Source organism: Melanostigma gelatinosum (genome assembly GCF_949748355.1).
Source record: "Melanostigma gelatinosum genome assembly, chromosome: 7".
In the NCBI taxonomy this organism is placed as follows: domain Eukaryota; kingdom Metazoa; phylum Chordata; class Actinopteri; order Perciformes; family Zoarcidae; genus Melanostigma; species Melanostigma gelatinosum.
The window spans coordinates 14762430-14787841 of record NC_136640.1 but is presented as its reverse complement, the minus strand read 5'-3'; the positions used below and the strand labels follow the sequence as shown (position 1 = coordinate 14787841).

The 25412-nt window shown below is 40.2% G+C and overlaps 3 protein-coding genes across 3 annotated transcripts in view; 1 reads left to right on the top strand and 2 right to left on the bottom strand.

Annotated features, from left to right (window-relative positions):
* LOC306779639 (extracellular calcium-sensing receptor-like) overlaps positions 1–25412 on the top strand; it is a gene marked incomplete at its 3' end in the record, with an annotated part of 49364 nt that overhangs the window by 10590 nt on the left and 13362 nt on the right. The window lies entirely within an intron of this gene.
* Positions 2316–5375, bottom strand: olfcn1 (olfactory receptor C family, n1; the record flags this gene model as incomplete). Its single annotated transcript, XM_079271498.1, has 6 exons — positions 2316–3235; positions 3377–3500; positions 3596–3817; positions 3916–4740; positions 4840–5125; positions 5257–5375. 6 exons carry the CDS (start codon positions 5373–5375, stop codon positions 2316–2318), a joined length of 2496 nt encoding a protein of 831 aa, XP_079127624.1.
* On the bottom strand, positions 6673–24524 carry LOC306779533 (uncharacterized protein; the record flags this gene model as incomplete). The annotated part of the gene is made up of 16 exons (XM_079271497.1): positions 6673–7586; positions 7738–7861; positions 8116–8346; positions 8539–8805; positions 9461–9731; positions 16392–16503; positions 16636–16759; positions 16839–17069; positions 17163–17987; positions 18132–18417; positions 19954–20848; positions 22189–22312; positions 22675–22902; positions 22996–23802; positions 23985–24273; positions 24364–24524. The coding sequence occupies 16 exons, from the start codon at positions 24522–24524 to the stop codon at positions 6673–6675; spliced, it is 5889 nt and encodes a 1962-aa protein (XP_079127623.1).

The window sequence follows — 25412 nt, the reverse complement described above, 5'->3', positions numbered from 1 at the left end:
TGTAAGAGAGGACAACCGGGAGAGACCCGCTTGCGTTTGAAAGAGCTTTATATCTGTTTGGGCTCTCAAGCAGGATCTTATCAATTACGAAAGGATTAAGAAAAATCTAAACAAAAGTAAATAAAAGAGACAAGTAAATACTGGACTCTTATAAAACCAAATGATAGTCGGAGCGACGGACTACACTGTCCATGTGAGTTACTGCGGATCGATTCAGATAAGACTGCAAGCCAGCCTTCGACCGGGCTGGAAGCAAAAGTACAAAATCAGACACCATTTGAGTGAGAAAAAGTAAGTTACATACACCCACTATGATCTCCACATCTATCAAACTCACCCATTGCACTTCACTGGCAGTGCTCTGTAAGTGCAGTTGAGGTCTGGCATCTCCTGGTTATAGTGCAGTGGGAAGATCCCTCCAATAACATAGTCACCCTTGGCCGCAAAGCTTGGCTGAAAGCTGTTTTGAAGTGTGCACACTTTGGCTGCAGATGGTGGTGAAGAGGTAAAGCTGGGAATTGGGTTACAAGTTATAGTGAGGGCACAGAGAGAGTAAAGCAAGGGAAATAACACAAGTAGAGACATATTGTTCACACATCCCTAAAGAGAGTTAGAGACAGAGAGATACTAGGCAAGATATATGCAGAATGTGACCCTCTTATTCTTGCATCTTATTAATGGCAAAGTAGCACTGGATTGGATATCAGCAGCCCCGCCCGATTTACTAAAGAGAGGTAATGCTGCAAATTATGCAAATAAATTATATAACAGGGCACTGATGCAAGAGATGGGATTTCCTATCAAAAAAGACTTTCAACTTACTACTTTCTACTTCATAATAGTTCAAACTAATTTAGTCAAATGTGATTACTCTTACCTACTTGTGGGTTATATTCATTCAATCTGGATTAAACTGTTTCATAGAAGTGTTAATTCAAATCTATGGTATTTTTAGAGGACATAGATTGTGGCAATATTGAATGGTATTGCCTTATACTGAGGTATTTCAAACAATGGGTTGACCATTCCAGACAAACTGGTTGTCCACTAATCACAGGGTTGGTGGTTCAATCCCTAAACAAGCTTGTCGTCGATTCTGTTTTTCACTTTTATAAACAGGATCTCAAAGCGCAACTGAGGGAGGAGAGTGTCTTGTTTGGGGGCCTCAGAATTGCAGTTCTGCTCTTTGTAGATGATGATGTTCTGTACACATCTGGTCCATCAGACCGTGACCTTCAGCAAGCACTGGGGTGGTTTACATGCGAGTGTGAAGTGGATGAAAGTCATTACCTCTAAATCTGAGGCCAATGCGTCTCTTCTGTAAAATTATGAATGGCAGTCCCCAGGTTGAGAGTGAGTCACTGCCCCAAGCGAGGGAGTTCAATCACGAAGGGGTCTCGTTCAACAGCGAGGGTAAAATGTAGCATGACATGAACAGGCGGTTTTGTGTGGCGTCAGCAGTGATGCAGGCGTTGTACCGGACCGTTGTGATAAAGAGGGAGCCAAGCTGGAAGGCAAAGTCTAAATTTACCAGTCCATCTAGGTTCTGACCCTGACCTGTGGTCGTGAGCTTTGGGATGTGACCGAAATAATGACATTGCGAATACAAGCAGGGTGGGTGAGACAGATAATGAGTACAGTCAAATACATATCACAGTCTTTGTCTGCACATTTAATTATTCTGGCAATGTTTGCCCAGTAGTGCGTACCATTGCCCATTAGTACACAACCAGTTCCGTCATTGCATCTAACAAAGTGACTGGTAGATGATTGCTTCTCATCTGTTATATTATGTCCTGCAAGAATGTCAATCTGAGAGGGCAAGCGGAATGTGAAATGCCAGCGGAGCCTGTGTGGTTTAGAACACTGAGGTGCTTTTTAAACTAAATATCGAACTATGCATTTTATTAAATCAAACATATGAGTCATTCATATTCTTATCACACAAAGGTTTTTATTTTTTGTAATTAACATTTGCACATTAGCTTTACACAGTACTTATATACACACTTACCGTAAATCCTCTATTATTAAACAATGAACAATGCATGATGTCACATCATTTAATCATTTTTCAACAAAGATACAATGATTCAATTTCTAGTAATGATGCATTCAGTTAATATATATCCATATAGACAAGTAATCGCCTCCATTCATGATTTTTGCCTACAGCACAGTACATCTTGTGCATTTTTAACCATCACAATATGTATGAAACATAAGACATTAATTAAATATTAGACCTATTGTTGAAAACTATGCAGTACATAACAATACATTAAAGGAAGTAACAGCAGGACTATCTTAAAAAATTAAGAAATCCTAATTTCTGGAAGACTTTTTCCCATGACATGTTTCTTGGTATTTTTCTCTGGCTTGATCAATATTGTGTAACATTTAGGTGCGAAAATGCTAGTAAATAAGCCAAATGCTGAAGACAAAATTGCAAATATTTCCACAGCTACAGTGAACTTCCCAGGAGAGCTGACATACGCTGGGATAAAGGTGACCCAGACAGCACAGAATATCAGCATGCTGAATGTGATGAATTTGGCTTCATTAAAGTTATCAGGCAACTTTCTTGCTAGAAATGCCAGGACCAAACATATTAATGCAAGGATCGCTATGTACCCCAGCACTGCATAGAAAGCAGCCTCAGAGCCTGTATTGCATTCTAAAACAATCTTCTTATTGCTGTCTCTGAAAACCATGTCTGGAAAAGGTGGATTTAACTTAAGCCACAACACACATATCACGATCTGAATCAAAGTGCAGGAGCAAACTATGATCCTTTGCTGTGCAGGACCAAACTTTCCTGCAAATGTGTTGCCAGGAAATGTCGCTTTGAAAGCTGTAACGACAACAATAGTTTTTCCCAAGACACAGGAAATACAAAGTGCAAACGTAACCCCAAAAGCTGTGTGGCGCAGCATGCATGTCCAGACTGTAGGTCTGCCGATGAATGTGAGGGGACAGAGAAAACACAAACAAAGAGAAAGCAACAGGAAACAGCTCAGCTCAGAGTTGCTGGCTTTTATCACAGGAGTCTCTCTGTAGCGGATAAAGACCATCATCGTAGCCAGCGACAGGGAGGCCCCTAGCAGGGATACAACTGTAATAGCTATTCCCATCGGCTCGTGATATGTCAGGAACTCAATTGTTTTTGGAATGCACTCATCTTTCCCCGCATTGGACCAGTATTCCCGTGAACAGGGTGTGCAGTCTGCTGCACCTGTTGAACATGATCAGAAAGAATTGGTGCAGGGACACTGGCAATGATATATTATATACAGAATATATACGCAAACACTAAGAACATGCTATGGTGTTGGATTTTGGATGTTTTCAAATTTGGCAATCATGGTTTTGATACCTGTTGAGTTGGCTATGGTTCCATCAGCACATGGGATGCAGTCAAAACAGCAATGGGGTTTTCCCTTTTTTTGAGCTTTCCTTGTTCCTACTGGACAAACATCAGAGCACATCGCCGTTGGAACCTGAGAAAAGAACAAGGTTCAAATATATGTATTGTTCTGATCTACTGATCTTATGTTTCAACAACATTTTTTTATAAAAGAAGTTTTTTTTTTACCATTTTGCCTGTCCTCCACACAATGTCTTCCTTCTGGATCCTGAGCTTATAATTTACATCAGCCGCAGAGGCAAAATGACCCACTGTGACGTGTTGCACCTGCCCATCTATAAGTTGCCAGTTAATAATATCATAAGAGGGAGGAGGGTCACCATTGACATCAAAAAACACATGATCCCCAAACTGATTCTTAAAATTCACCCTTCGTAGGTGATCAGTGACCTGAGAAAAGGAACAGATTATGTATTACATATTCTATGTTCATATTGACAAGATAATGATACAAACACATTCTTAACTTAACTTGCACCATTTCTCACCTCTTTGGGATGAATTTCCGATATATTCAAACATGGCCTCACTGTGTTTTCTCCGACTGGTTGACAGAATATCAGCTGATGTAGGGCATGTGCAATGGCATAAACTGCTTTATACACATTATAGGACACTCTGAGCTGTGTGACATCAAAGAATACATCCTGGGAATTCAACAGTGTCTCATAGCCTGTGCATATTTCATTTGTTGCCTCAGTCCCTGTTTGTTCCCCAGGTAAGAGAGGACGACAGCCAACCATAATTTCCCAGAAATCCCTCACAAAGGCTGCACTCGGATCAGTATAAGGACTGATGCCTGTCAGAAATTGTCGTAGATTTGGAATAGCCATCTTCTTCACCACGAATCCTAGGGCTCCACCAAAAGCTCGATAGATTTTGGGTGTGGAGGGTCGAGTTGCTGTTATCCAGGCCTCGCTGGCAATCCACTGAATTCCTGTAATGTTTTGTTTCACGACCTCTTTCATCAAAGGGTAAAAGTCACCCTCTGGAACAAAAGCAAGAATGACTTCGACAGCTGACTGCTTGATCATTTCTACAACATCCAGAATTTTATCCATAGTATATGTACGTAGAATTGTCCCGACAAATGCTATACAAACCCCAAGCTTCTTAACCTCCTCAGTAAAAGCTTGGATCCCACCTCGCCCGTAGTCATTGTCTGACTGTATAGCCCCAATCCACTGCCAGCCAAAACGTTCTACGAGTGCTGCCAAAGCTTTTGCCTGGAAATAGTCACTGGGGATTGTCCGAAAAAATGTTGGATATTTAGCTCTGTCGCTCAGACAAGCACATGTTGAGAAGTAACTTACCTATAAAAAGAACACCAACAGTGTCACAAAACAAACACTACATTAGCACAAAATATCACAAAACACGAATGCAATAAAACATCTGATTTAATCTCTTACTATTGGCACTTGAAACGGTCCAAGAGTTCCTGCCACTGCTAAAGACTGAGATGATCCTGATTCTGCTATGAGTGCAGATATAGCGGGAGGACACGAGGCATTGAGTTCTCTCTCCTCTGGTCCACCAGCCAGTGTTAGTGCAGCACGTAAAGTATTTGTGGGAGATGCACAAGAGTTAAGGATCCTATTGCCAAGAGATATGTTTGGCAGGAAAGCAGGATCATTGTTGATTTCTTCAGTTGCAAATATCATCACTTGGGTCCATCGAAAAGCCCGCAAGTCAAATCTAAAAAGGTTTTGGTGATTGAAATAGATTGTAAAATGACAGAGCTACAGCTGTACAGTGCATGATCGTACAATGGCAAGCTTGTAAGATAAGGAGCATGTATGAAGTAAGTCAGACATGTTAAAACTTACCCTGCACACTTCACTCTAGGTGGCTCGCTCTCGAACGTGGGGGTGCTACTGATTTCTTTGTTGAAAACCGGGAAAATCCCCCCTATCATTATGTCTCCCTGCTTGAACAAACTAGGCATGTCAAACTTCCTGAACAGTTCACAGCCAGATACTGTGTTCGGGCAGAGAACAAAGAGAGACAAGAGAATAGCTCTCTGCAGCTCATGCATGTTTTAATAGTGATGAGGACACAGCCCTTACAACAAGTGCGTTAGGTTGATCTGCTCTCTTCATAAAAGGTTGATTCATTTCCCACAGGGCATGATAGTCTTAGATGGTTAGGATTAATATATCAGGGAAGGGTGATTGTTATATTCAGTGCACTACGTACACTTCGCTAACATACCTACTGGGCACAGTTACATTTTGTAAGATACTTTGATGATGTGCGTTGAACTTCATAATGAAGAAAGTTAGTGGCATACTGGAGAAATTTGGAGGCTTTACATTTTTGGAGGTTGTTAAGTTAATTGCAGGGCCAAGAACACTTTGTGAAGTGTGAAAACATGATGTGGAAAAAGAATATAGGTTTATTTTTAACTAAATATACCAATATGCACAAATGTGTGTGTGTGTGTGTGTGTGTGTGTGTGTGTGCACTTGCTTTGTATTCATCACTGTGCCACTTTTTTATCATGACTGTATTTACATGAATGTGTTTATTTTGCACTCTGTCTTTTGATGTTTTATGTAAAGCGCCTTGAATTGCTTTGTTGCTGAAATGTGCTATAAATTAACTTGCTTTCTTATGAAACTTGCCTAAATAGGATTATCATGTCAATTTCCTTTGATTTTGAATATATATTTTAATAGTATTAACATAAACTGAAATATTTAACATTTACATATAGACAGATGCACAATGAATGAATCACAAAATAAATACATATTAACTGGAAGTTACTATGTATTACTAGTGAATACAATGCACAGACAAACCCCACAGGATGACGATGATGTCATTTCACAACTCAGGGGGATGTCTGTGCATTGTTGCTGGCCGTTTTGGACATTACATACATTGAAGTATAAAATGAGTTACTCATGCAAACTAAAGAAACCAATGGGTATACAACAGGATTCAGCATAGATTTGGACGAAATGGCATTCTTACCACAAATTAAACAAATACATATATCACAGTTACAAACTACATTTTATATATCATATACTCAACAGTATTTATGATCAAATAAAAATGAGAAAAAAAGACATGAGTCACAGTATTAAATTTATTCAACTCATCAAAACAAGTAAAAAAAACATGAATTGGAATGTCTTGCCTTTCTAAATCTTAATATGCAATAACAGGGGTTCATTTGTTGTTGCACAAATTACCAATGTAATTTGTTTTGCAGGACACTTCGTGATCACAGATTAAAGACTTCTTGGTGGTATTTTGCCCATCAAATGTTTTTTTGAGTTTCGTTCTGGCCTGAAGATAATAATGTAACATTTCGGGAAAAAAATGCATACCAGCAAACCAAAACTGGAGGCCAGAATGGCAAATATCTCCACAGCCACAGTGAACTTCCCAGGAGAGCTGACATATGCTGGGATAAATGTGATCCAGACTGCACAGAATATTAGCATGCTGAAGGTGATCAGTTTGGCTTCATTAAAGGTGTCTGGCAGCTTTCTAGCAAGAAAGGCAAGTACAAAACACAAGAGAGCAAGAAGTCCGATGTAACCCAACACAGCCCAGAACCCAAAAGCTGAACCAAGGGCACACTCTAAGATTATCTTTTCTTTATAGTACTTCATGTTCCTCTTTGGGAATGGAGGGTTAATTCTCAGCCAAAGAATACAAATTATAACTTGAATGAGTGTGAAAGCTGAAACACTGAGTCTCTGCTGGGCAGGCCCAAACCATTTCATCACATTCCTGCCTGGAAGTGTGGCCCTGAAGGCCATTAGCACCACTATAGTTTTCCCCAGAACACAAGAGATACAGAGGACAAAGGTGATGCCGAATGCTGTGTGTCGCAGCATGCAGGACCACTCAGTGGGCCGGCCTATGAAGGTCAGAGCGCACAGGAAACACAGCTTTAATGAGAACAGCAGCAGGAAGCTCAGCTCGGAGTTGTTGGCTTTCACAATAGGAGTCTCTTTATGAGTCAAAAAAATGATCGACGTCAGAAGAGATAAAAAGACGCCACCACAGCCAAATCCAGCTAAAACGGTTCCCAGGATCTCTTTGTAGGAAAGGTATTCAGTCGGTTTTGGAAGACACATGTCTTTCTTTTCATTTGGCCAGAATTCAGGTGGACAGATCAAACAGTGTGGAGAATCTGTAAAATAAATGAAATTATACAGAAATACAATCATTAAACCAAAATAAAATATAATCCAAAATTATATTTGTTATCAGTATAATACTTTGTTTTTCATTTATCCTCGATACAATACATGAATGACTCCAATTTGAAATATGTTACTCACTTGTCTGATTACTTATTGATCCCTCAGGACACTCAAAGCAGTCAAAGCAGCACACGGGCCTAAACTTGTTTATGGCCTTACGGGTCCCTGCTGGGCATGGATCTCGGCAGACAGATCTTGGCACCTGATTAGACAAAACACATGTCAAAAATGTTAGTATGTCAGACATTGCAATGTTGTATAAAGTTTTAAAGTGATTCATGTCAAGACTCCATCTTACTGTACATGTTGCATATGTGCGGGGACTGACGACCACATTGGCAGCTGACCTGAATACTCTTTAAGACATTTACCTGTGCTGGCCACAGAGTACTCTCATCAGCTGTCCCTATGGAGGTCGGTGTCCTGGGTTACAATGCAACCTTCTGTTCACTTTACCTCATGACTGTTTCCTCCCCAAACTATTTTGGTGTTGTCTTTTAGTTTGAATTCTTCCCCCTCTGGGTACGAGGTATCATATTGACCAACATTGACAATCTCAACAGAGCCATCTTCTTTCATTTGCCAGTTAACTAAGTCATACTGTGCAACTGAGTCTCCATTTTCATCAAAAAAAACCTTGGCCCCATTCTGTGTCGTGAAGTTCACATAGTTAATGTGTTCCAACACCTGTAGAGAGACAATCAGCACATTCTAGCAAACAAACTAACTTGCAACCAAAAGAGAAACCTTTGAGACATTAGTATTGAAATGGTACCCGAAATGAATACATACGATTGTATTGCTTTGCATTCATCACGAAACAGAATCACTAAATACTAAATATGTATGCTATGGCTGAATAAATACACAAGAACTTACTAGCTTCGGCTGAACTTCGGTCTTGTTCACACAGGGCTTTCCAGTGGTGGGATTTGAGCCATTTTTACATTGCAGTAGTGCATGTAGGGCATATGCCACCAAGTACACAGCTTTGTACACATTATTATCATTCCTGAATTGTGTCACTTCTGTGTAGTCACTGGATACCGTCCTGAGATCCTCTGTGCCAGTGCACATAGTAGTGGTATTTGATGGAGAGAAGCTGCAGTCAAAGAACTTCTCCCAGAAAGCTTTTATTATCGTGCTCTGTGGTTCATCCGACGGTTTCAAGTTGAGTAAGTATTCACCAAGACCTGGTATGTATGCCAGAGGGACGGCAAAGCCCATTGCTCCCTGCAAAATGTTGTTTCTCTTGACAGAAGCCAGGTCTGCTTGCGTGATCCAAGCCTCACCTCCAAGCCACTGCTTTCCAGTGATGTTATAATTTTCAATTTTTGAAAGGAACGATTTAGTGAAAGACAAGGACATAAACAACAGGACCACTTTTGAAGAGGACTCCCTTAGTGTCTGTACAATAGCATCCAACTTGACTCGATTTGTCTTAGAGTACGGTAATCTGTATTCAACACATATGCCCTCTTTCTGTGCTTCCATGTTGAATTTAGCTGTGCCTTCTTCTGAGTACAAAGTTTTCGAGTATATAATCCCCACCCAGCGCCAGTCAAAATATTTCATAATCTGCACCAGACCAAGGATTTGGAAGTGGTCACTTGGCACAGTTCTGAAGAACGTGGGGTACAGTCTTTTGTCACTCAAACAAGCACAGGTTGAAAGATGGCTTACCTTCAAAGAGAAAAAATAAAATCTTAAAAACAATATATATATACATATCTTTCAAAGATGGATTACGAATAAACATAAAATACAATGACAATTGGAGTTTGCAGGTATTTCTTCTTACCTGTGGAATAGATAGCGGGCTTAGTATGATGTTTATGGCTTCACTCACTCCAGAGGATGAATGGCCTAAGAGAGCCTGGATCTGACCACTGCAGCCCTTTGAATCCGCTCCATTTACTGCTTCTACAGCTGCTCGCATCAGGTTTTCACTCCCGCAGCCGTTGTACAGCCTGTAGCCCAGGCTCACTCCGGGAAGGAGCTTAGTATCTCTGTTGATCTCCTCCACAGTAAAAATCACCGTTCGGGCAAACTTCAATTCCCTGTCATTCAACCTGCAAACACAGTGTTAAGTGTATTGGCAAATTACTAATAAACAAGTTATTATAGCTGATAATTTTGCAACACATCAAACTGACACATAAACCATGCTGTTTTCATACATTGCATACAGTTTTTACATATTTGAACCACCTACTTAATGCAGTATGTGTGTGGAAGTGCCTGGTAGCCATTATCAATCAGTTTGCGTCTACTACTCATAGAGAAAACTCCTCCTATCATAAGATCACCTCCTTTGGAAAATTCCATGAACCCTGTCTGCCCGATCACTTTGCAAGTTTGGTTTTCTGACCTTGCCCTTGCCAGCAGAGAGAACAAGATAAAAGTGATCCAACCCATCACGAGCCACCCTCCCCTTCAGTGAAGCAATTCTGACCTGGGAGGTGACCTTTATAGCTTTTCATACCATATGAGAAACATCAGCAGCCAATGTGAGCACACTTAATTCTCGAAAGACATTTTCTACGCATCACTGCACTTCTGAGAAACTGATCCTGCTGATTGACATGAAGACAGAAGTTCTGATTTACATTTTTGTTATCTGAAAATGGACGTAAGGAGTAAGTAAGGAAGTGAAGTATTGAATAGGCTGTGAGTACATACTATGCTGTGCAGTACTTCTCAGTCATTTCTCAGGAACTCTATACACTTTATAGAGTTTAAACTTTACAGTATAAACTTGTTAAGATGGTGTGGATATACCATGCAGTCTTCACAGCCAGTTGATGAAACCCAGTTGTTTATTAATTGGTACACCTTTGTTTATAATAGACAGTATGATGTTGTATGAGCTGTGCCATATAATCATGTATTTGATCACCTCAATTTGCAGAGTATGTATGTGTTTTATCTCTCTGAGATCTCGGGTTTCTGAGACCTTACCACCTTATTCTACACTCTGGTATCAAATTGACAATTAATTATTGAAATCCAAAACTACAGATAGTATTTTTTTGGTAATTATTCAAGCTTAGTTTACATTTTAGTAAAAATAACAGATTTAGTTCAACATCAATTTCGCTCATGCATCATTATATTATTAAATAATCTACTTGACTGCATTTATATACAGTTATATCCAGTATATAACAGTTTGCTTCTCATTCACCTATTCATCCACATAATCACACACTAATGACAGCGCAGTGAGGAGCTGGCCTACCCATCAGGAGCTATTAGGGTTCAATGTCGTGTTTAAGGATATAAATGAATGAGTTCATTCTGATACAAGCCATTCTTAAAATGCATAACCAACCCCAATTTGTTTGATATACACTGTATTATAAAAAATTTAGTGTCAAAGATAGCATTTGTTAGAGGGTTAAGGTGTTGTTGTTAAGTTACCCCAATAACTTAAACTAATTAGCTGCATGTTTTTATTTTCTATTAAATGTTGTGGTTCGCATGGCATGAAATGTCATCTCAGCCCACTAGAGGGTAGCTTAGATTGATCTATTTTCTTGTCCTCTTTCTTTCTGTACTTTGGTCTAATGTATATCTAAATGCATTTAAAGTAATTGGGCTTAATTTCATTACAACAGGATTTAATGAAATACATTTTTAAGAACGGTTACACATACGCATATTCATGATTGAGTTATTTAAACAGTTAAATAGAGTAATCATTTAAAATGTGTTATAATATATTCACTCTCACTATGGGCACTGTAAAGTTTTACATTGTTGTGCCATGATAAGGGATTACAATAAATGAAGGCAATATCTCCATAAAAAAAGAAAATGTTTAATAAACTTATAAAGAGCTCCCTACAAGTGTTTATCACAGTCAGAACTTGTGAAATGTGTTGTAGCGCTGATAAAAATGTAGCTACAGAGGCTTATCAAATTCAACTTTCATGGTCTTCAATCACTGTCAAGTGTATGCTATATTGTGTGAAATAAAAAAGAAGAGAAATTAAATATTCGCCATCACTTCAGCTGCTGAGGATGTCGATGGATCTGGTACACTGGTCAAAGTTAGATACAGTAGGTATGTTTAATGGTTTTATTTTTAAATGAACCTGTTGACATTAATGACCAGCACATATTTTGTTGGTACCCTTGAGTTCTGCAGACAGGTTACCAGTTGCACATGTAAAAGGACACTCAAAACATTCAGTCTAGTCAGGATTGATTGCAGCAAACTGGAAAGAGAGACGACCACACAGAGCAATGTAGCCAGTAACTCTATCTGCCCTAACACAGCCCAGGATCCTAGTGTTGATCCCACACTACCCTCCACAAGTATGTCTTCAAACAAGAGTTGTCTGTTCTTTCTTGGAAAAGGAGAACTGAAGGTCAGCCAGATGAACAACACAGTGACAGGCAGAGCCCTAAATTGTTGCTGCGTGAGACACAACAATGTCATGACAGTATGAGCAGCCCTGCAGGCAATTAACACATGAACAGTTTTCCCCAGACCACAAGAGAGGAAGACAACAAAGGAGATCCTGACAGCTACCGGGGACCACTCAGAGGGCTGATGGAGGGTAACTGATGGTGAAAAACAGCACAATGTCATGGTGAAAAACATCGCCATCGTGGGGTTGCTACCATGAGCAGAGCCGACTCTGTTTGATGACCTCTTAATTCTTGTCATGTAGGTTTCAAGCAGTAACACAGCTGCCAGAAAATATCTTGCTATCCATCGGCTGGTGTCTACAGGCATCCCACTCTTCACCCTGCCTGTGTAAACAAGAAAAAAAGTGTTAGATTACTGTCTAACTTGTAAAAAAAAATGAAAGCATGCTTTTCTTGCAATGAATGGCGTTTTTGTTTTGTTTTTCAGTATCACCTGCTTGTTTCAGAAGAACTTCTTTAAGATAGTGTGATGCAGAGAACTTTGATGGCATCTGATGACAAGATGTGAAAGGTTATTACTGCACACACATCACACAGCCATGCATACAAATATGGATAGGCTATATCACGATAAAGTATGTTAGAGATAATATACATTTTTCAACTGTCATCACTGCATTTCACATATATATATATATATATATATATATATATATATATATATATATATATATATATATATATAAATAAGAATTTCTACTGACATTATATCCAGAATGCCCACACTTATGTACAAACTACAAAATTCTGTACTTTTGTGCACACATGTCTTTTCATATTTTTCTCATATCAGCAGATTTCTCATGACCATATCTGACAGTAAAATGTTAAATGTATTACCTGTTCTTAATTTAACTAATAAATAGCTGAGATGATTGAAATACTTTCGCTGTTGAAGTTGACTGTATTTTCTATGTATTCTTAAGTCAGTGATGAGCCCTGTTGATGCTGTAACACACCACTATGGACAGTCTGAGGCAGAAGTAAGGCACAGCGCAGAAATACTGTAAGTGTACATGCAAACCTGCCCTTTGCAGCTCCTGACATACATTTTAATTTATTTAATACCATATGATGAGGACATCAGGCTCACTTGACTCTCAGACAGTAAGATAAGGAATTACGGAAATGCCTCTCGAAGTTCTCTTTGGAAGAAAAACACCTGCAGGATTCTGACCTCTAGGTTGCATACTTTACAGCTGCAGATACAATCCAATGTTTTCCAGTGGTCTAGTAGAACAATGGTAATGACGTAGGAGCAGTAAGCCACATTTCTCTGGAAAAACAAATAAAATACAGATACTTCTGTAATTCAAACGTGTGCTGTGATTATCAATCTGTGTCTGTACGGAGGAAAATGACAGACGAACACAAAATATTGTTAATACGTTTCATAATAAATTGGTGTGAGCTGAAATGCAAGTTCTACGCACAAGAAAGGCAATAATTACTGAGTGCACTGTTCTAAATTCGAATTCAGATTTAATTTAACATGCAATTTGATGAATATGATCACTGTTATCATGTAACTATGGCGCTCACCTCTATTGTAAGTAGCCGACAGGTCTTCGACCGGATATGCAGCAAAAACTGCTGAAATTTACACTTGCAGACGGGCCTGTTTTGCTTCACAATTTCCTTCACTCTTTGCAACAGGTGCACACAGTCATGAAAGATCATGTAGTTCAAAGACACACCAGGAAACACGGCACAGTCTTTCTTCATCTTGTTCTGTGTGAAAATCCTCGCTGAGGCAACACTCATTTCAGGAGATCTACACAAGTAAAAAAACAATCAGTTCATGATCATATCATGGAGCAAAGTATTACATATCAATCACCCTTCACAACAGCCATACATCGCATTAATCACTAAACTGCACAGCACTTATAGTCACACAAAAGCTAAATTGGAATTTAAAAAGCAAAAAAAAATAAAGTAAAACCTCCTTTTTTGCAAATCCAACAGTGCAACATCGAAACCATAATGACCCGTAATTAAAGTGACTTCAAATTGTAATTGACTCCTAAAAGCTCCTCTCGAGATCTAATTGTCTAATGAGGGGTCTCTCAATATGGTGTTTAGGCCCCAACAATTCAAACTAGTTCCCCGTTGAGGAAATCCTAAAATTACAAGCTAATTGCTGATGAATCTGTGAGAAAAAACACTGAGGTATCCACGTCCTTCACTAAACAAACAGCAAATGAATGAGCATACGATGAGATAAGAGGAAACAATGCAATTTTTCAACAAGTTACTCACCTTTCACATGTCAATGTCCGTTCTGTTTGGTCATGAATGACAGTGTTTTTATATGATGCACGTAAGCTGCTGCCCCTTGTCTCGTCATCCCATCCATACTGACTGAGCTCAGTACACTGGTCCAGTCTGAGCCATGTCTCAGATGACACCATCCAAGTGAACAGTGTTAGGATGGCAAATGCAACTGTTGACATCTCAGAGCCTCGCCTTTGGCACAGTCAGGATGCTTGCAAAGATGTGTTTTATAGCTTCCTGTCTGCTACTCAGGTGTAGGAGGCAACTTAGTGGTCCATTCGCAGAGGTTCACACTAATTCCTTCTTTTTTTCCGTACGTAAGACTTGACATGTCAGGCATGAAGAGTAAATCTGACAAGAATACACATGGGCCCTGTTCCCAAACGATCCAAACACGTTTAGCGTGTTTACTGAGATCAACTTGGTGAAGGCCTTTAAGTATTTATTTCATATTCTGTAAGCCAGTACTGAAGAGTGAATACATGTATATGTGCTCATAAACACAGAACACATGTCATAATTTAATTTAACTAAGTTTTTAGCTTATCTATTGCCTCAACAAGGCTCTCAACATGTTGCTCAACATGGCGATGGCTAAGGCATGTGTGGTCAATGTAGGTTTGTGCTTTTGTGCTTAACTCTACAAGAAGAACAAGTGGACTGAACTGCTTACAGATTCTACTTTTGTTCAGTCTGTCACGACCACATAACCGAGAAGCTACATGTAGCTATAGCTATCTGGAGAGGTCAGACCTGATGTCACACAAACAGTGGGAGCAGATGACTTACACACAGAATTTTCAGTTTCTGCTCATTCTGAGTGTAGCTAGTTGGTAAATTTAAAATATATAATTTGTGCATAATTCTTTAATCCCACTTCAACAATGTACCAACAAACTGTCTGGGCGAAGAAGAATGGCAGCAGACATGACGCAGTGTAAGTCAGTCAAAAGATACAGACTACATATAGCTTGTTTGGAATCAATCAAGAATTTAATTTAAGATGTGATTGAAAACCAACTATAATATGAAATGTATTAAATGTATAGGTAACACTTTATAATAACTACTTGCTATGAAGCATTAGTTAAGTATGCGTAAACACTAAATTCATCATTTATAAAGCATTCTTCCTACATTAACACTTATTGGTATGCAATATGCAGTATATTAATATTTATTGCAAGATGCAAACAATGTACTCTTAAATACATAACTCTCCGCCATTCATTCATGTCAAATACAAACAAAGATTCAGCTTCAGGAGAACATGGCTGGATATAAAACGTTCACTGCACTCATATGAACAGATGGTCATCTAACATTGTTGTTATCATATAACAGCTAGTTAGCCAACTGTCTGTACTTCTGTACCAGTTCCTGAGATAAACGTTTGTCCCATGTTGATGACGTATTGAAAGCGGGATTTCTCCCAATTTCACTTATTTCGCGGATCAGATCATAACCTCTTTGATCTCTTCCTAAAACCATCACCGTCCAAAGCATTATTTTTTGCAAACAATGAACATATTTACGCGCTTATAAAGCATGCAATAACATAGTCCCTAACCATTAGTGCATATCTAAATCAGCATAAGAATACATGCATGAATAATGGACATCTAAATCAGTTCTTAATCATTTACTTACACTTTATAAATGATTTTATTAATCATATACCTCCTTTGTAATATATAAAATACTTCATTTACAAATTGGGAATCCATCATTTATAAAGAATGGAAACGCAATCACGAAACACATAATAGACAAGCTTATAGTTTATACTGATAATAAAATATTTATAACTGTTGTTATGAAGTGCATACTAATGACTGTTAATGTAGGAACAATGCTTTATAACTAATGCTTAACTAATGCTTCATAGTGTGTAATTATTATAAAGGGTTAAACAGGGTTTGTTGGCCCTGACAATAGGAGTCTGCCTGTAGTGGAAAAATATCAGGGCTATAGTCATCGCCAAGCAGGCACCAACGACATAAAAGGTGACCAACAGTATACCCATTAATTCCCCGAAGGTGATGAACACAATAGCTTTCAAGTCACAGTTATTCCTCTCTTCGCTGGACTTGTACTCGGGAAGGCATTTGTCACATTTTACTGCATCTGAAAGCATAAATATGTTTAGGCTGTACAGCACACACATCCTCAGATAGACCAGTAAAGTGCTCACAGTGATTTTACCCGACAAAAACCTGATGAGTGCTAAAGTAAAGGCTAGGAATCCTGCAGTCTCACTTGTACTGTTGCTGAACTCCCCGTCAGCACAGGTGATGCAATCGAAACAGCAGATAGGCTTGCCCTTGACAAAAGCCCGGCGGGTGCCTGGCAAACAGCTCTCACTGCAAACAGACCTCGGTACCTGTATTTAAAAAAAAGAATATTGTGCTCAGAATAAATTCAAGAAAGCTCATTCGGACAGGCTTTCGAGATTTGCTTACTTCAAGACTCTCCCCTGCCCAGATAGCGTTCACATCCGCTTTCATCTTAAACTGCTGCCCCTCAGGCTGTGAGGCGTCATAGAAACCAATGGTTTTAAAGACTATGTAATCTGTCTCATCCATCTGCCAGTTTACCAGTGCATAACTTGCCACAGGGTTGCCCAACTCATCGAAGAAAACCCTGTCACCAATCTTGGTGGTGAAATTGACCTGCGTTAGGTAATGCAGAACCTGCAGGGAAACAGAGAAGTTGTTAACTAACTACATAATAATTAACATATACAGTTTTTTGACCAAAGCACAGCATTTTATTTTTATGTTTACCTGCCATGGTTGAGCATTTTCCCAATCAGCACAAGTATTGTTCTCAAAAGGCCCCTGTCCATCTTTGCAGGTAAACAACATGTGCAAAGCTTGAGCGACAGCATATGTGGCCTTGTAAACATTGTTCAGTAAACTGGCATCTGAAACATCTGTGAAGCGTGTGCTTTTGTCCCACAGAGACTCCTTCTCAGTGCAGGCAGCGACTGAACCCTGAGCTTGAGTCTCTGCTTGGAGAGTCAGGGTGCAGCCGAACACCGTCTCCCACAACTCCACCAGTCCCTGGTCTCCCGGTGTCGTGGAGGGCCTGCTGTCAGCGAGGAACTCCTGCAGTCCAGGGATGTGAGCATTTAATGCTGAAAAGCCCACCGCCCCCTGCACCACAGCGTAGTTTACTGGAGAGGCAATATAGCGATAAGTGATCCAACCCTCACTGCCCACCCACTGCAGGCCTGTCACATTCTGCGCATGAAGCTCCTTAATAAGTATGTCAAGGTCTGTGCCATCAGCAAATGCCACTATTACCTTCGAGGTGGATTTCTTAATAATGTTCACTACCTCTAAGAACCACTTCCTGGGATCAGTTCTGTAAATAGCCACTGAGTACTCAACACACACACCTTCGGTTTCTGCTGCTTCCAGGAAAGTGGCCATGCCACCATTCCCATAGTCACTATTAGTATTGATAGCTCCTACCCAGGTCCAGCCAAAGTGTTTCACAAGCTTTGCTAGGGCTTTGCTCTGGTGAATGTCACTAGGTATGGTTCTGAAGAAAGAGGGATAGTCTCTTCTGTTGCTAAGACATGCACAAGTGGCTGAATGACTGATCTGAAACACAAGTAAAACAGAGAAATAGCTATTTTTGAGATGCCTAATATGAATGACATGTCATAAAACATTTTATCATATTAGCTAACTTCTCATTCAACGACAAAGAAACACAGTTGACAGTTCATGTGTACAGAGACTCACCACGGGTATTTTGAAGGGTCCCATGGTGCGTGCAATGCCTATTGTAGAGGTAGATGTGGTTTCCCCTATGACAGCATGCACATTTGAGAGTTTGCTACAGCTGCCGTCCCCACTATCATACCTATTCATCAGGTTAAGCGATGCCCTGATGGACAGAGGGATACTGGGGCAGGAGTCAAATATCCTGTAACCCAGTGTCACTCCTGGCAGCAGATCTGAGCTGTTGTTGATCTCTCCTATGGCAAATATCATAGTGAATGCGTATTGAAGCTCTCCTGGGTCCAGGCTTAAAAAAGAAGAGGGACCATATTTTTACAATTTGTGAAAAGTAAAAAAAGATATTCAAACACACACTGGTATAAACAACACATATTGTAATGAGATTTACAGTTGTATTTTTTTCATCCCTCTTACCCTTCACACTGGATTGCTCCTGGGTTAACTTGGTGAGCTGGATTGACACTGACTGGGTTTGTTGTGGCAAAATGACGAGAAAAGACGGCAAACTGGAGTTTGCAACCAGCGGGTAGTGTTTTAATAAGATCAAGCTAACATCAACCAGTTCAGTATATTGAAACGACTCCCATGTACTGCTTTACACAGATCACTCTTATAGTCAAAATTCACGCCCCCTTTAGCTTTGTTCTACCAATCAAACCAGTCTGTTGAATCAAGTATCAGTCCACATCTGGACTCCTAATTAGGGCATGTTCTTATTTTGTTCTGGGCACACAGAACAAACAGAACACAGCTCCATGTACGGAAATGTTTTGGTGCACTTGAGAGATTAATTACTTTTTGTCTGGCCCTGACAATCATTTCCCAAAAACGATGCTGAGAACCAGAATAACACATTATGAAACTGTTGCTTGTGATATGAGGTTTTACGTCCCAAATGATTCTGGATACTTTTACAGAAATAAGAATAGTCGTGTTTACTGCAATCATGGAAATTATGATTGTAACAACAGTTGGATTCACAAGTTATATGATGATTTTCTTCAACAGGTTCTGATGGACGGAGAAAATGCCTCCAATGTTGATGTCTCCCTCCATAGAAAACTGAGACTGTTCTTTAGTCCCATATGTTTGACACACAGGCTTCCCTCCTCTGACAGCCAGAATGGAAAGAAGTAGCAGATCTGCTATCAGCAGCATTGTAGTTCACCTCAATAGTTACCACACAAGGCCGAAAGCTAAAATCCCTTCACTCTGAGGATTTTATAGGGTTTTTCTTCTAATTATCACAAAGCCTCAGGGGCCAGGTTGCAACCTATGTGAATATTGTGTTTCTGTCCACCAATGACAGTGCTTTTAGTGTGACTGAAAGATGAATGGGCCTATTAGAGGGACTACTACATTTGTATGCCATCATTGTTTTTAGCATAAGCAACAATGACTGACAATAATGATTTCAGAAACCAGCATTCATGGGGATATCTCAGCTCTTGAGTATTACATATATTTTATTTCTGATTTTAATTTTGAACTAAATGATGAAAAATACATTTTTGGACACTAATAAATTTGATGGAATGCATTATTATTATGACTTTTTCAGGTATTTAATTCACAGCAGCTGACAACATTCAATACAGAATATTAAGCTTCAGGGATGGTCATGCAGTGAAATTGTTAATTGCATTTAAACAACTGCAAATGTGGCCAGTCTGAATGCTGCTCGGCGCATGTCCGGCAAGATCATAATTAAACCAAAGATCATAATTACGGTAACCCATAGCCTTTATTAAATTAGGACTAAAATATGAATTCAGACCTTTTAGTGTTACTATTCTGTAAAGTAATTCATGGGGATTTTCACTGGTTTCTCCCTATCATATGTTTTTTAGTATTTATCTCTGGTTTTAGCAGTAAAATATAACATTTTGGAGCAAATATACAAAAGAGCAACCCGAAGCTAGAGGCCATAATAGCAAATATCTCTACAGCTACAGTGAACTTCCCAGGAGAACTGACATACGCTGGGATAAAAGTAACCCAGACTGCACAGAATATCAGCATACTGAAGGTGATGAACTTAGCTTCGTTGAAATTATCAGGCACCTTTCGAGCCAGAAAGGCAAGGATAAAGCAGAGAACAGCCAGGAGCCCTATATACCCCAGCACAGCCCAGAACCATAGAGGTGAACCTACATTACACTCTAGAAGTATCCGTTCAGTGGCATTAGCTGTATTTTTGTAGGGGAATGGTGGGGCAAGGATTAACCACAGCACACAAACTAACACCTGCAGTAATGTACAGCTCAGGACACTTGTTCTCTGAAGTGGAGCAGAACACAGAGGAGCTGGGTTTGCTGGCCTTTTGACCTTAAAGGCAATCACCACTACTAAAGTTTTAGCCAGCATACAAGATATGCACAAGGCAAAGGTGATGCCAAAAGCTGTGTGTCGCAGCATGCAGGACCAATCAGTGGGCCGGCCTATGAAAGTAAGGGAACACAGGAAACACAGAGTCAAGGAGAAGAGCTGCAAGAAGCTCAGCTCAGAGTTACTGGCTTTGACAAGTGGTGTGTGATGAAACCGAAAGAAGACACATGACACCACCAGTGTTAAACTTGCTCCAAACAATGAGAAAGCGGTGAGAAGGGCGCCCATAGTTTCTTCAAAAGATAGGAACTCGATCACCTTTGGGACACACTGGCTGTGATCTTCATTTGACCAGTACTCCAGTGGACAGCGGGAACACTCTCCCGGACCTGAATAGAAAAACATGGAACACTAAAATGTATTAATGGTGTAATATGTTGGTTCAAACTCACACACCCTCTGCCCTCTACTGGACTCTGTGGTAACTCTCCTCAAATTAAACACACATTTGCACAAATAATGTGCATAAGTGTAGTTGCCCAATCAAGATGTGTCTACCAAAATACGTGCAAACTCTCCAGTATAAGGCAGCACATCCCACTGCTCAGCTATCCTTTTTCTCTTCAGCAAATTCTGACTTGCCCAGTGGAGTCACCGCTTCAAGAACCCCATCAGTGCCGTCATGTCCCAACCTCACATCCATTGGGATCTCTAAACTGCCCAATATTCTAAGCTAGCAGTCGTGGGATTACTTCCGGCATGTCTATGCGATGGTTCTGTGTGATGGTTCTGTGCGATGGTTCTGTGCGATGGTTCTGTGCGATGCTGCGATTCTTGGCTGCTATGCTTGGTTGCTATGCTTGGCTGCTATGCTTGGCTGCTATTCTTGGCTGCTATGCTTGGTTGCGTTGCTTGGCTGCGTTGCTTGGCTGCATTGCTTGGCTGCATTGCTTGCCTGCGCTGCTTGGCTGTGCTGGTTTGCTGCGTTGCTTTGTTGCGTTGTTTTACTGCGTTGCTTTTCTGCTGTGTGAACTATCCCCCCTGTCGGTGCACCGTAATTGCTTGTTGCTTCGTTGTGACAGACCAAATCCCTACTTTGTTCCCTAAAAATTAAGGAGTTCTTTCAGGTGGAGGGTTATACAGCTGGATGCTATTCCTTCCAATATAGGGCAGAGGGAGGCAAATTTACATCTGCTTTGGACAGTTTGTGCGTTGGCATGTTATGTTGATCGCACGGCCCCCATTAGGCACACTGACCAGGGCACACTGGCACACTGCAGGGTTACGCCAGGGCTCTACCCAGCTCAGTAATGGACGACCTGAGTTGGCTGGGGCCCCTTACTTAGTTGCTGTAGTGGCCTATTTCTAAAGAAGTAAGTGGGCTGTGGTGACTAGCCTTTAGTCTTTCTGGATCAATGTGGTTGGGTCGATGTTATATCGGCAGGGCGTGCATTCAACAGGCTCCACCAACTGTACCCATAGAGTCCACACTCAAACAGAGAGCCTGTTTGAGTTAAAGCAAAGGTTTCAATGTTATAACTTTAATTTTAAGCACAGGCTGCCCTGCCGCTGCTCACTGAAAAGAGAGTATACATTTAGCGGCGGGGTGTGCTGCCGTATATACTGTGGGGTATTGCTTGCTATATTTACTCACTTATAATAAACTGGAGAGCATTGAATTAGTACAAATATTACACATTAAATTACAGATAGGAAAGCTTCTACTCACTGCTGGAGTTGCTGATCTCTCCAGCAGTACAGGCGATGCAGGAGAAACAGCAGATGGGTTTGCCATTAATCACAGCCTGCCGAAAACCTGGCAGGCAACTCTCACTGCAGACAGACTGTGGCCTCTGTAACAACACCACCACTCATCAGTTACTCATAGTTTGTTGCCCTCGTCATCCTAGTATTACTTTAATTTGTTTTAATTGAATCAGCATTGGGGTCTTTTTTAGGGTCTCCAAAAACTCTAGTTCAAGCTGTATGCCTCTTACACATCAATCTACATCACAAGGAAATCTCTTGGCACTTTGTTTCAATCTGCAAAATATATATTATATGAATGTGTTTTTTTATCGTTCTTTTACTTTGATATGATTTCCTCAACAATGCAGAATTTAGCTATTTTTCATGTTGGAAATGGCTCAGACAAAAGTTAATACTTTGAAAAACAACCTCCACAATTAGTATATAATACTAAACACAATGATACCTTTGGGGATTCAGCAGCCCATGTTTTGTTTATTTCGTTCATGATAAACTGTTTTCCATTTGGTAGAGAGGCATCGTAGCTCCCTACAGCCACAAACACAGTATCTCCTGCTTGGTTTCTCTGCCAGTTCACCAGCTCATAAGTTGCCGAAGGGTCTCCATTTTCATCAAAATTCACTCTTTCTCCTGACTGAAGAGTGAAACTCACTCGTTGGAGGTGTTTCACAACCTACCAAAAGAGAACAAGCTTGAATAACTTATGTTTCGGGGAATTGTTTATTATTAAAAATTATTTACATAAACCATGAAGGCAACCACTTACCTGTTTCATCTGTAAATTATCTTTCCAGTTACGCGACTGATTCACCGCTTCATCATTTTGTCCACATTTTAACATGTTATGCATTGCATGAGCCACAGCATACACAGCTTTATACACATTGTTAGATATCCTTAGCTCTGATACATCTGTGAAATGATTGTTGATGTCCTCTAGTCTCTCAGAGCCAGAGCACTGGGTCTGACCATTCAGATTGGATTGGAAACTGCAACCAAATGTGGCTTCCCAGAACTCTCTCAGCAGATGATTATGTGGGTTTTGACTTGGGTTAACCATCAAAAGAAACTCTCGCAGGCCTGTGATCTTTGTTTTTCTGATGGTGAAGCCAAGAGACCCCATTAGGATTCCTGAGTACCTCTCAGTGGCCAGATGACCTGCCGTAATCCAGGACTCACTGCCCACCCACTGCAGCCCAGTCAAGTTCTGCTTCAGAGCTTCCTCAAGCAGAATGTTCATCTCTCCCTGGGCGAGGAAGGCAACTAAGACCCTTGCACTGCCACTGTGGATCACTCTGACCACCCTGGCAACCTGCCATCTGTGGTCAGTCCTCGAGATGGCCTCTGAGTACTCAACACAGACCCCCTCCTGGCTCGCAGCTGTGATAAATGTTTCCATGCCATTGTTACCATAGTCATTGTCACTTCTAACTGCCCCAACCCATGTCCAGCCAAAGTGCTTTAGCAGTTTTGCTAAGGCTCTGCTCTGATAGTAATCACTCGGGATGGTTCTGAAGAAGGAAGGATATTCCTTTCTGTTACTCAGACATGCACAAGTGGCAAAGTGGCTGATCTAATAAAAAAGAAAAGGAGGGAAACAAAACATAACTGATAACATTTGAGTATAAGTAAAACTTTGGCAAAATGTTGGTTGACTCAATATCTGACTTTTTGAAGATCATTACAAACCTATTTTAAAAGGGAACAAGGTGAAATCAGTCAAAAATGAACAGACAATTGCTGAGAAATAATTACCACCGGTATTTGGAAAATCCCTGAAATTTGTAGCATCACAATGGTTGAGGAGGACTCAGAGGCCCCAATGATGGCATGAACAGATGATTGTCCTGAGCAGGTTTTACCCAAAGTCCTTTTCTGCCCATTTATTAGACCCATCACTGCACGCATTGAAGGCAGTGTTGAACCACAGCTGTCGAATATCTTATAACCAATTGAGATATTAGGCAGCAGAGAGCTGCTATTGTTGATCTCCTGGATGGCAAACATCATCGTTTGGGCAAAGCGAAATTCTCTAAAATTCATTCTGAAAAGAGTAAGAACAGTTTTGATCAACAGTTTTCTGACTTTTTCGGTTAAGAAACCAACAATCGAGAAAGGAGACGACAAACATTACCTGGAACACATGAGAGATTCTGGAGCATTTGTGAAGGAGAGCGAAGGCGTTGATATTTGGGTATGGATGGAGAACGCTCCTCCAATAGTGATATCTCCTTCCTGAGATAACAGAGGAAACTCTGGGCTCCCCAACAGCTCACAGAGCGCAGTGTCATCCATTGCTCCACAGACACCCACAAAGAGAACAAAGAGTAACATTACATCGACACAGTCCCACATCTGCTGCTAACAGGCACACGTGACATGTGCACATAAACCTGTACTCTGTAATAAGGTATTACTGACCATAACATGTATCTCCTTTAATGGGCAGAGCTTTATAATCCTGCATGTGATGATGATTGAGGGCCTCTTAACACGTCACTGTTTGATGACGTCAGATCAATTTGCTCCTCTTCCTTTGTCTTTACATTTGTCTTTATGTACAACAATGAAAAGGAAAAAAAGAAAAGCTTGAAATCTAACTCAATTATCAGGAGATGATCTCGAGAAACACTACTTAATATATCCAGAAAAGTATTTGAACCAAAATGTAAGAAAGTGCATTGATTGTATTGGATTGATTGTAAAATAATGATATACCTACAAGAGTATCTCCAAAACTAAAACTGTTATCGGTCTTCTGATTCATGCTTGTTTGGGGCAGTTCACTGTAAAGGTTTCAGACCCAGATACTAAAAGGAGTATACGTATGAGTGTGTACTCCCTGACACTGCATTTGATCTTCACGTGAAGAAAGCTTTTGACAGAGTGTATAGATATAGATTATGTTGTTTGAACAGTTTTGGAGCAGAATATCGACACAAATCAGGTGGCAGTGGCCCAGTGTAAACCCAACAATAAAGTCCCTCTACCTCTGTCTGTGCTTTCAATCTTGGGCGTGTTTATGTGTGTGCGTGGTGATGGGAGTGTGGTGATGGGCACATGTGTTATCATACTGTATTTGTTTATTTAATATGAAACAATGTATCTTTATGTTGAAAAATCAATAAACAAATACAAAATAAACATAATATTCCAGCCCAGTATTCCAAAGAATTGCATCTA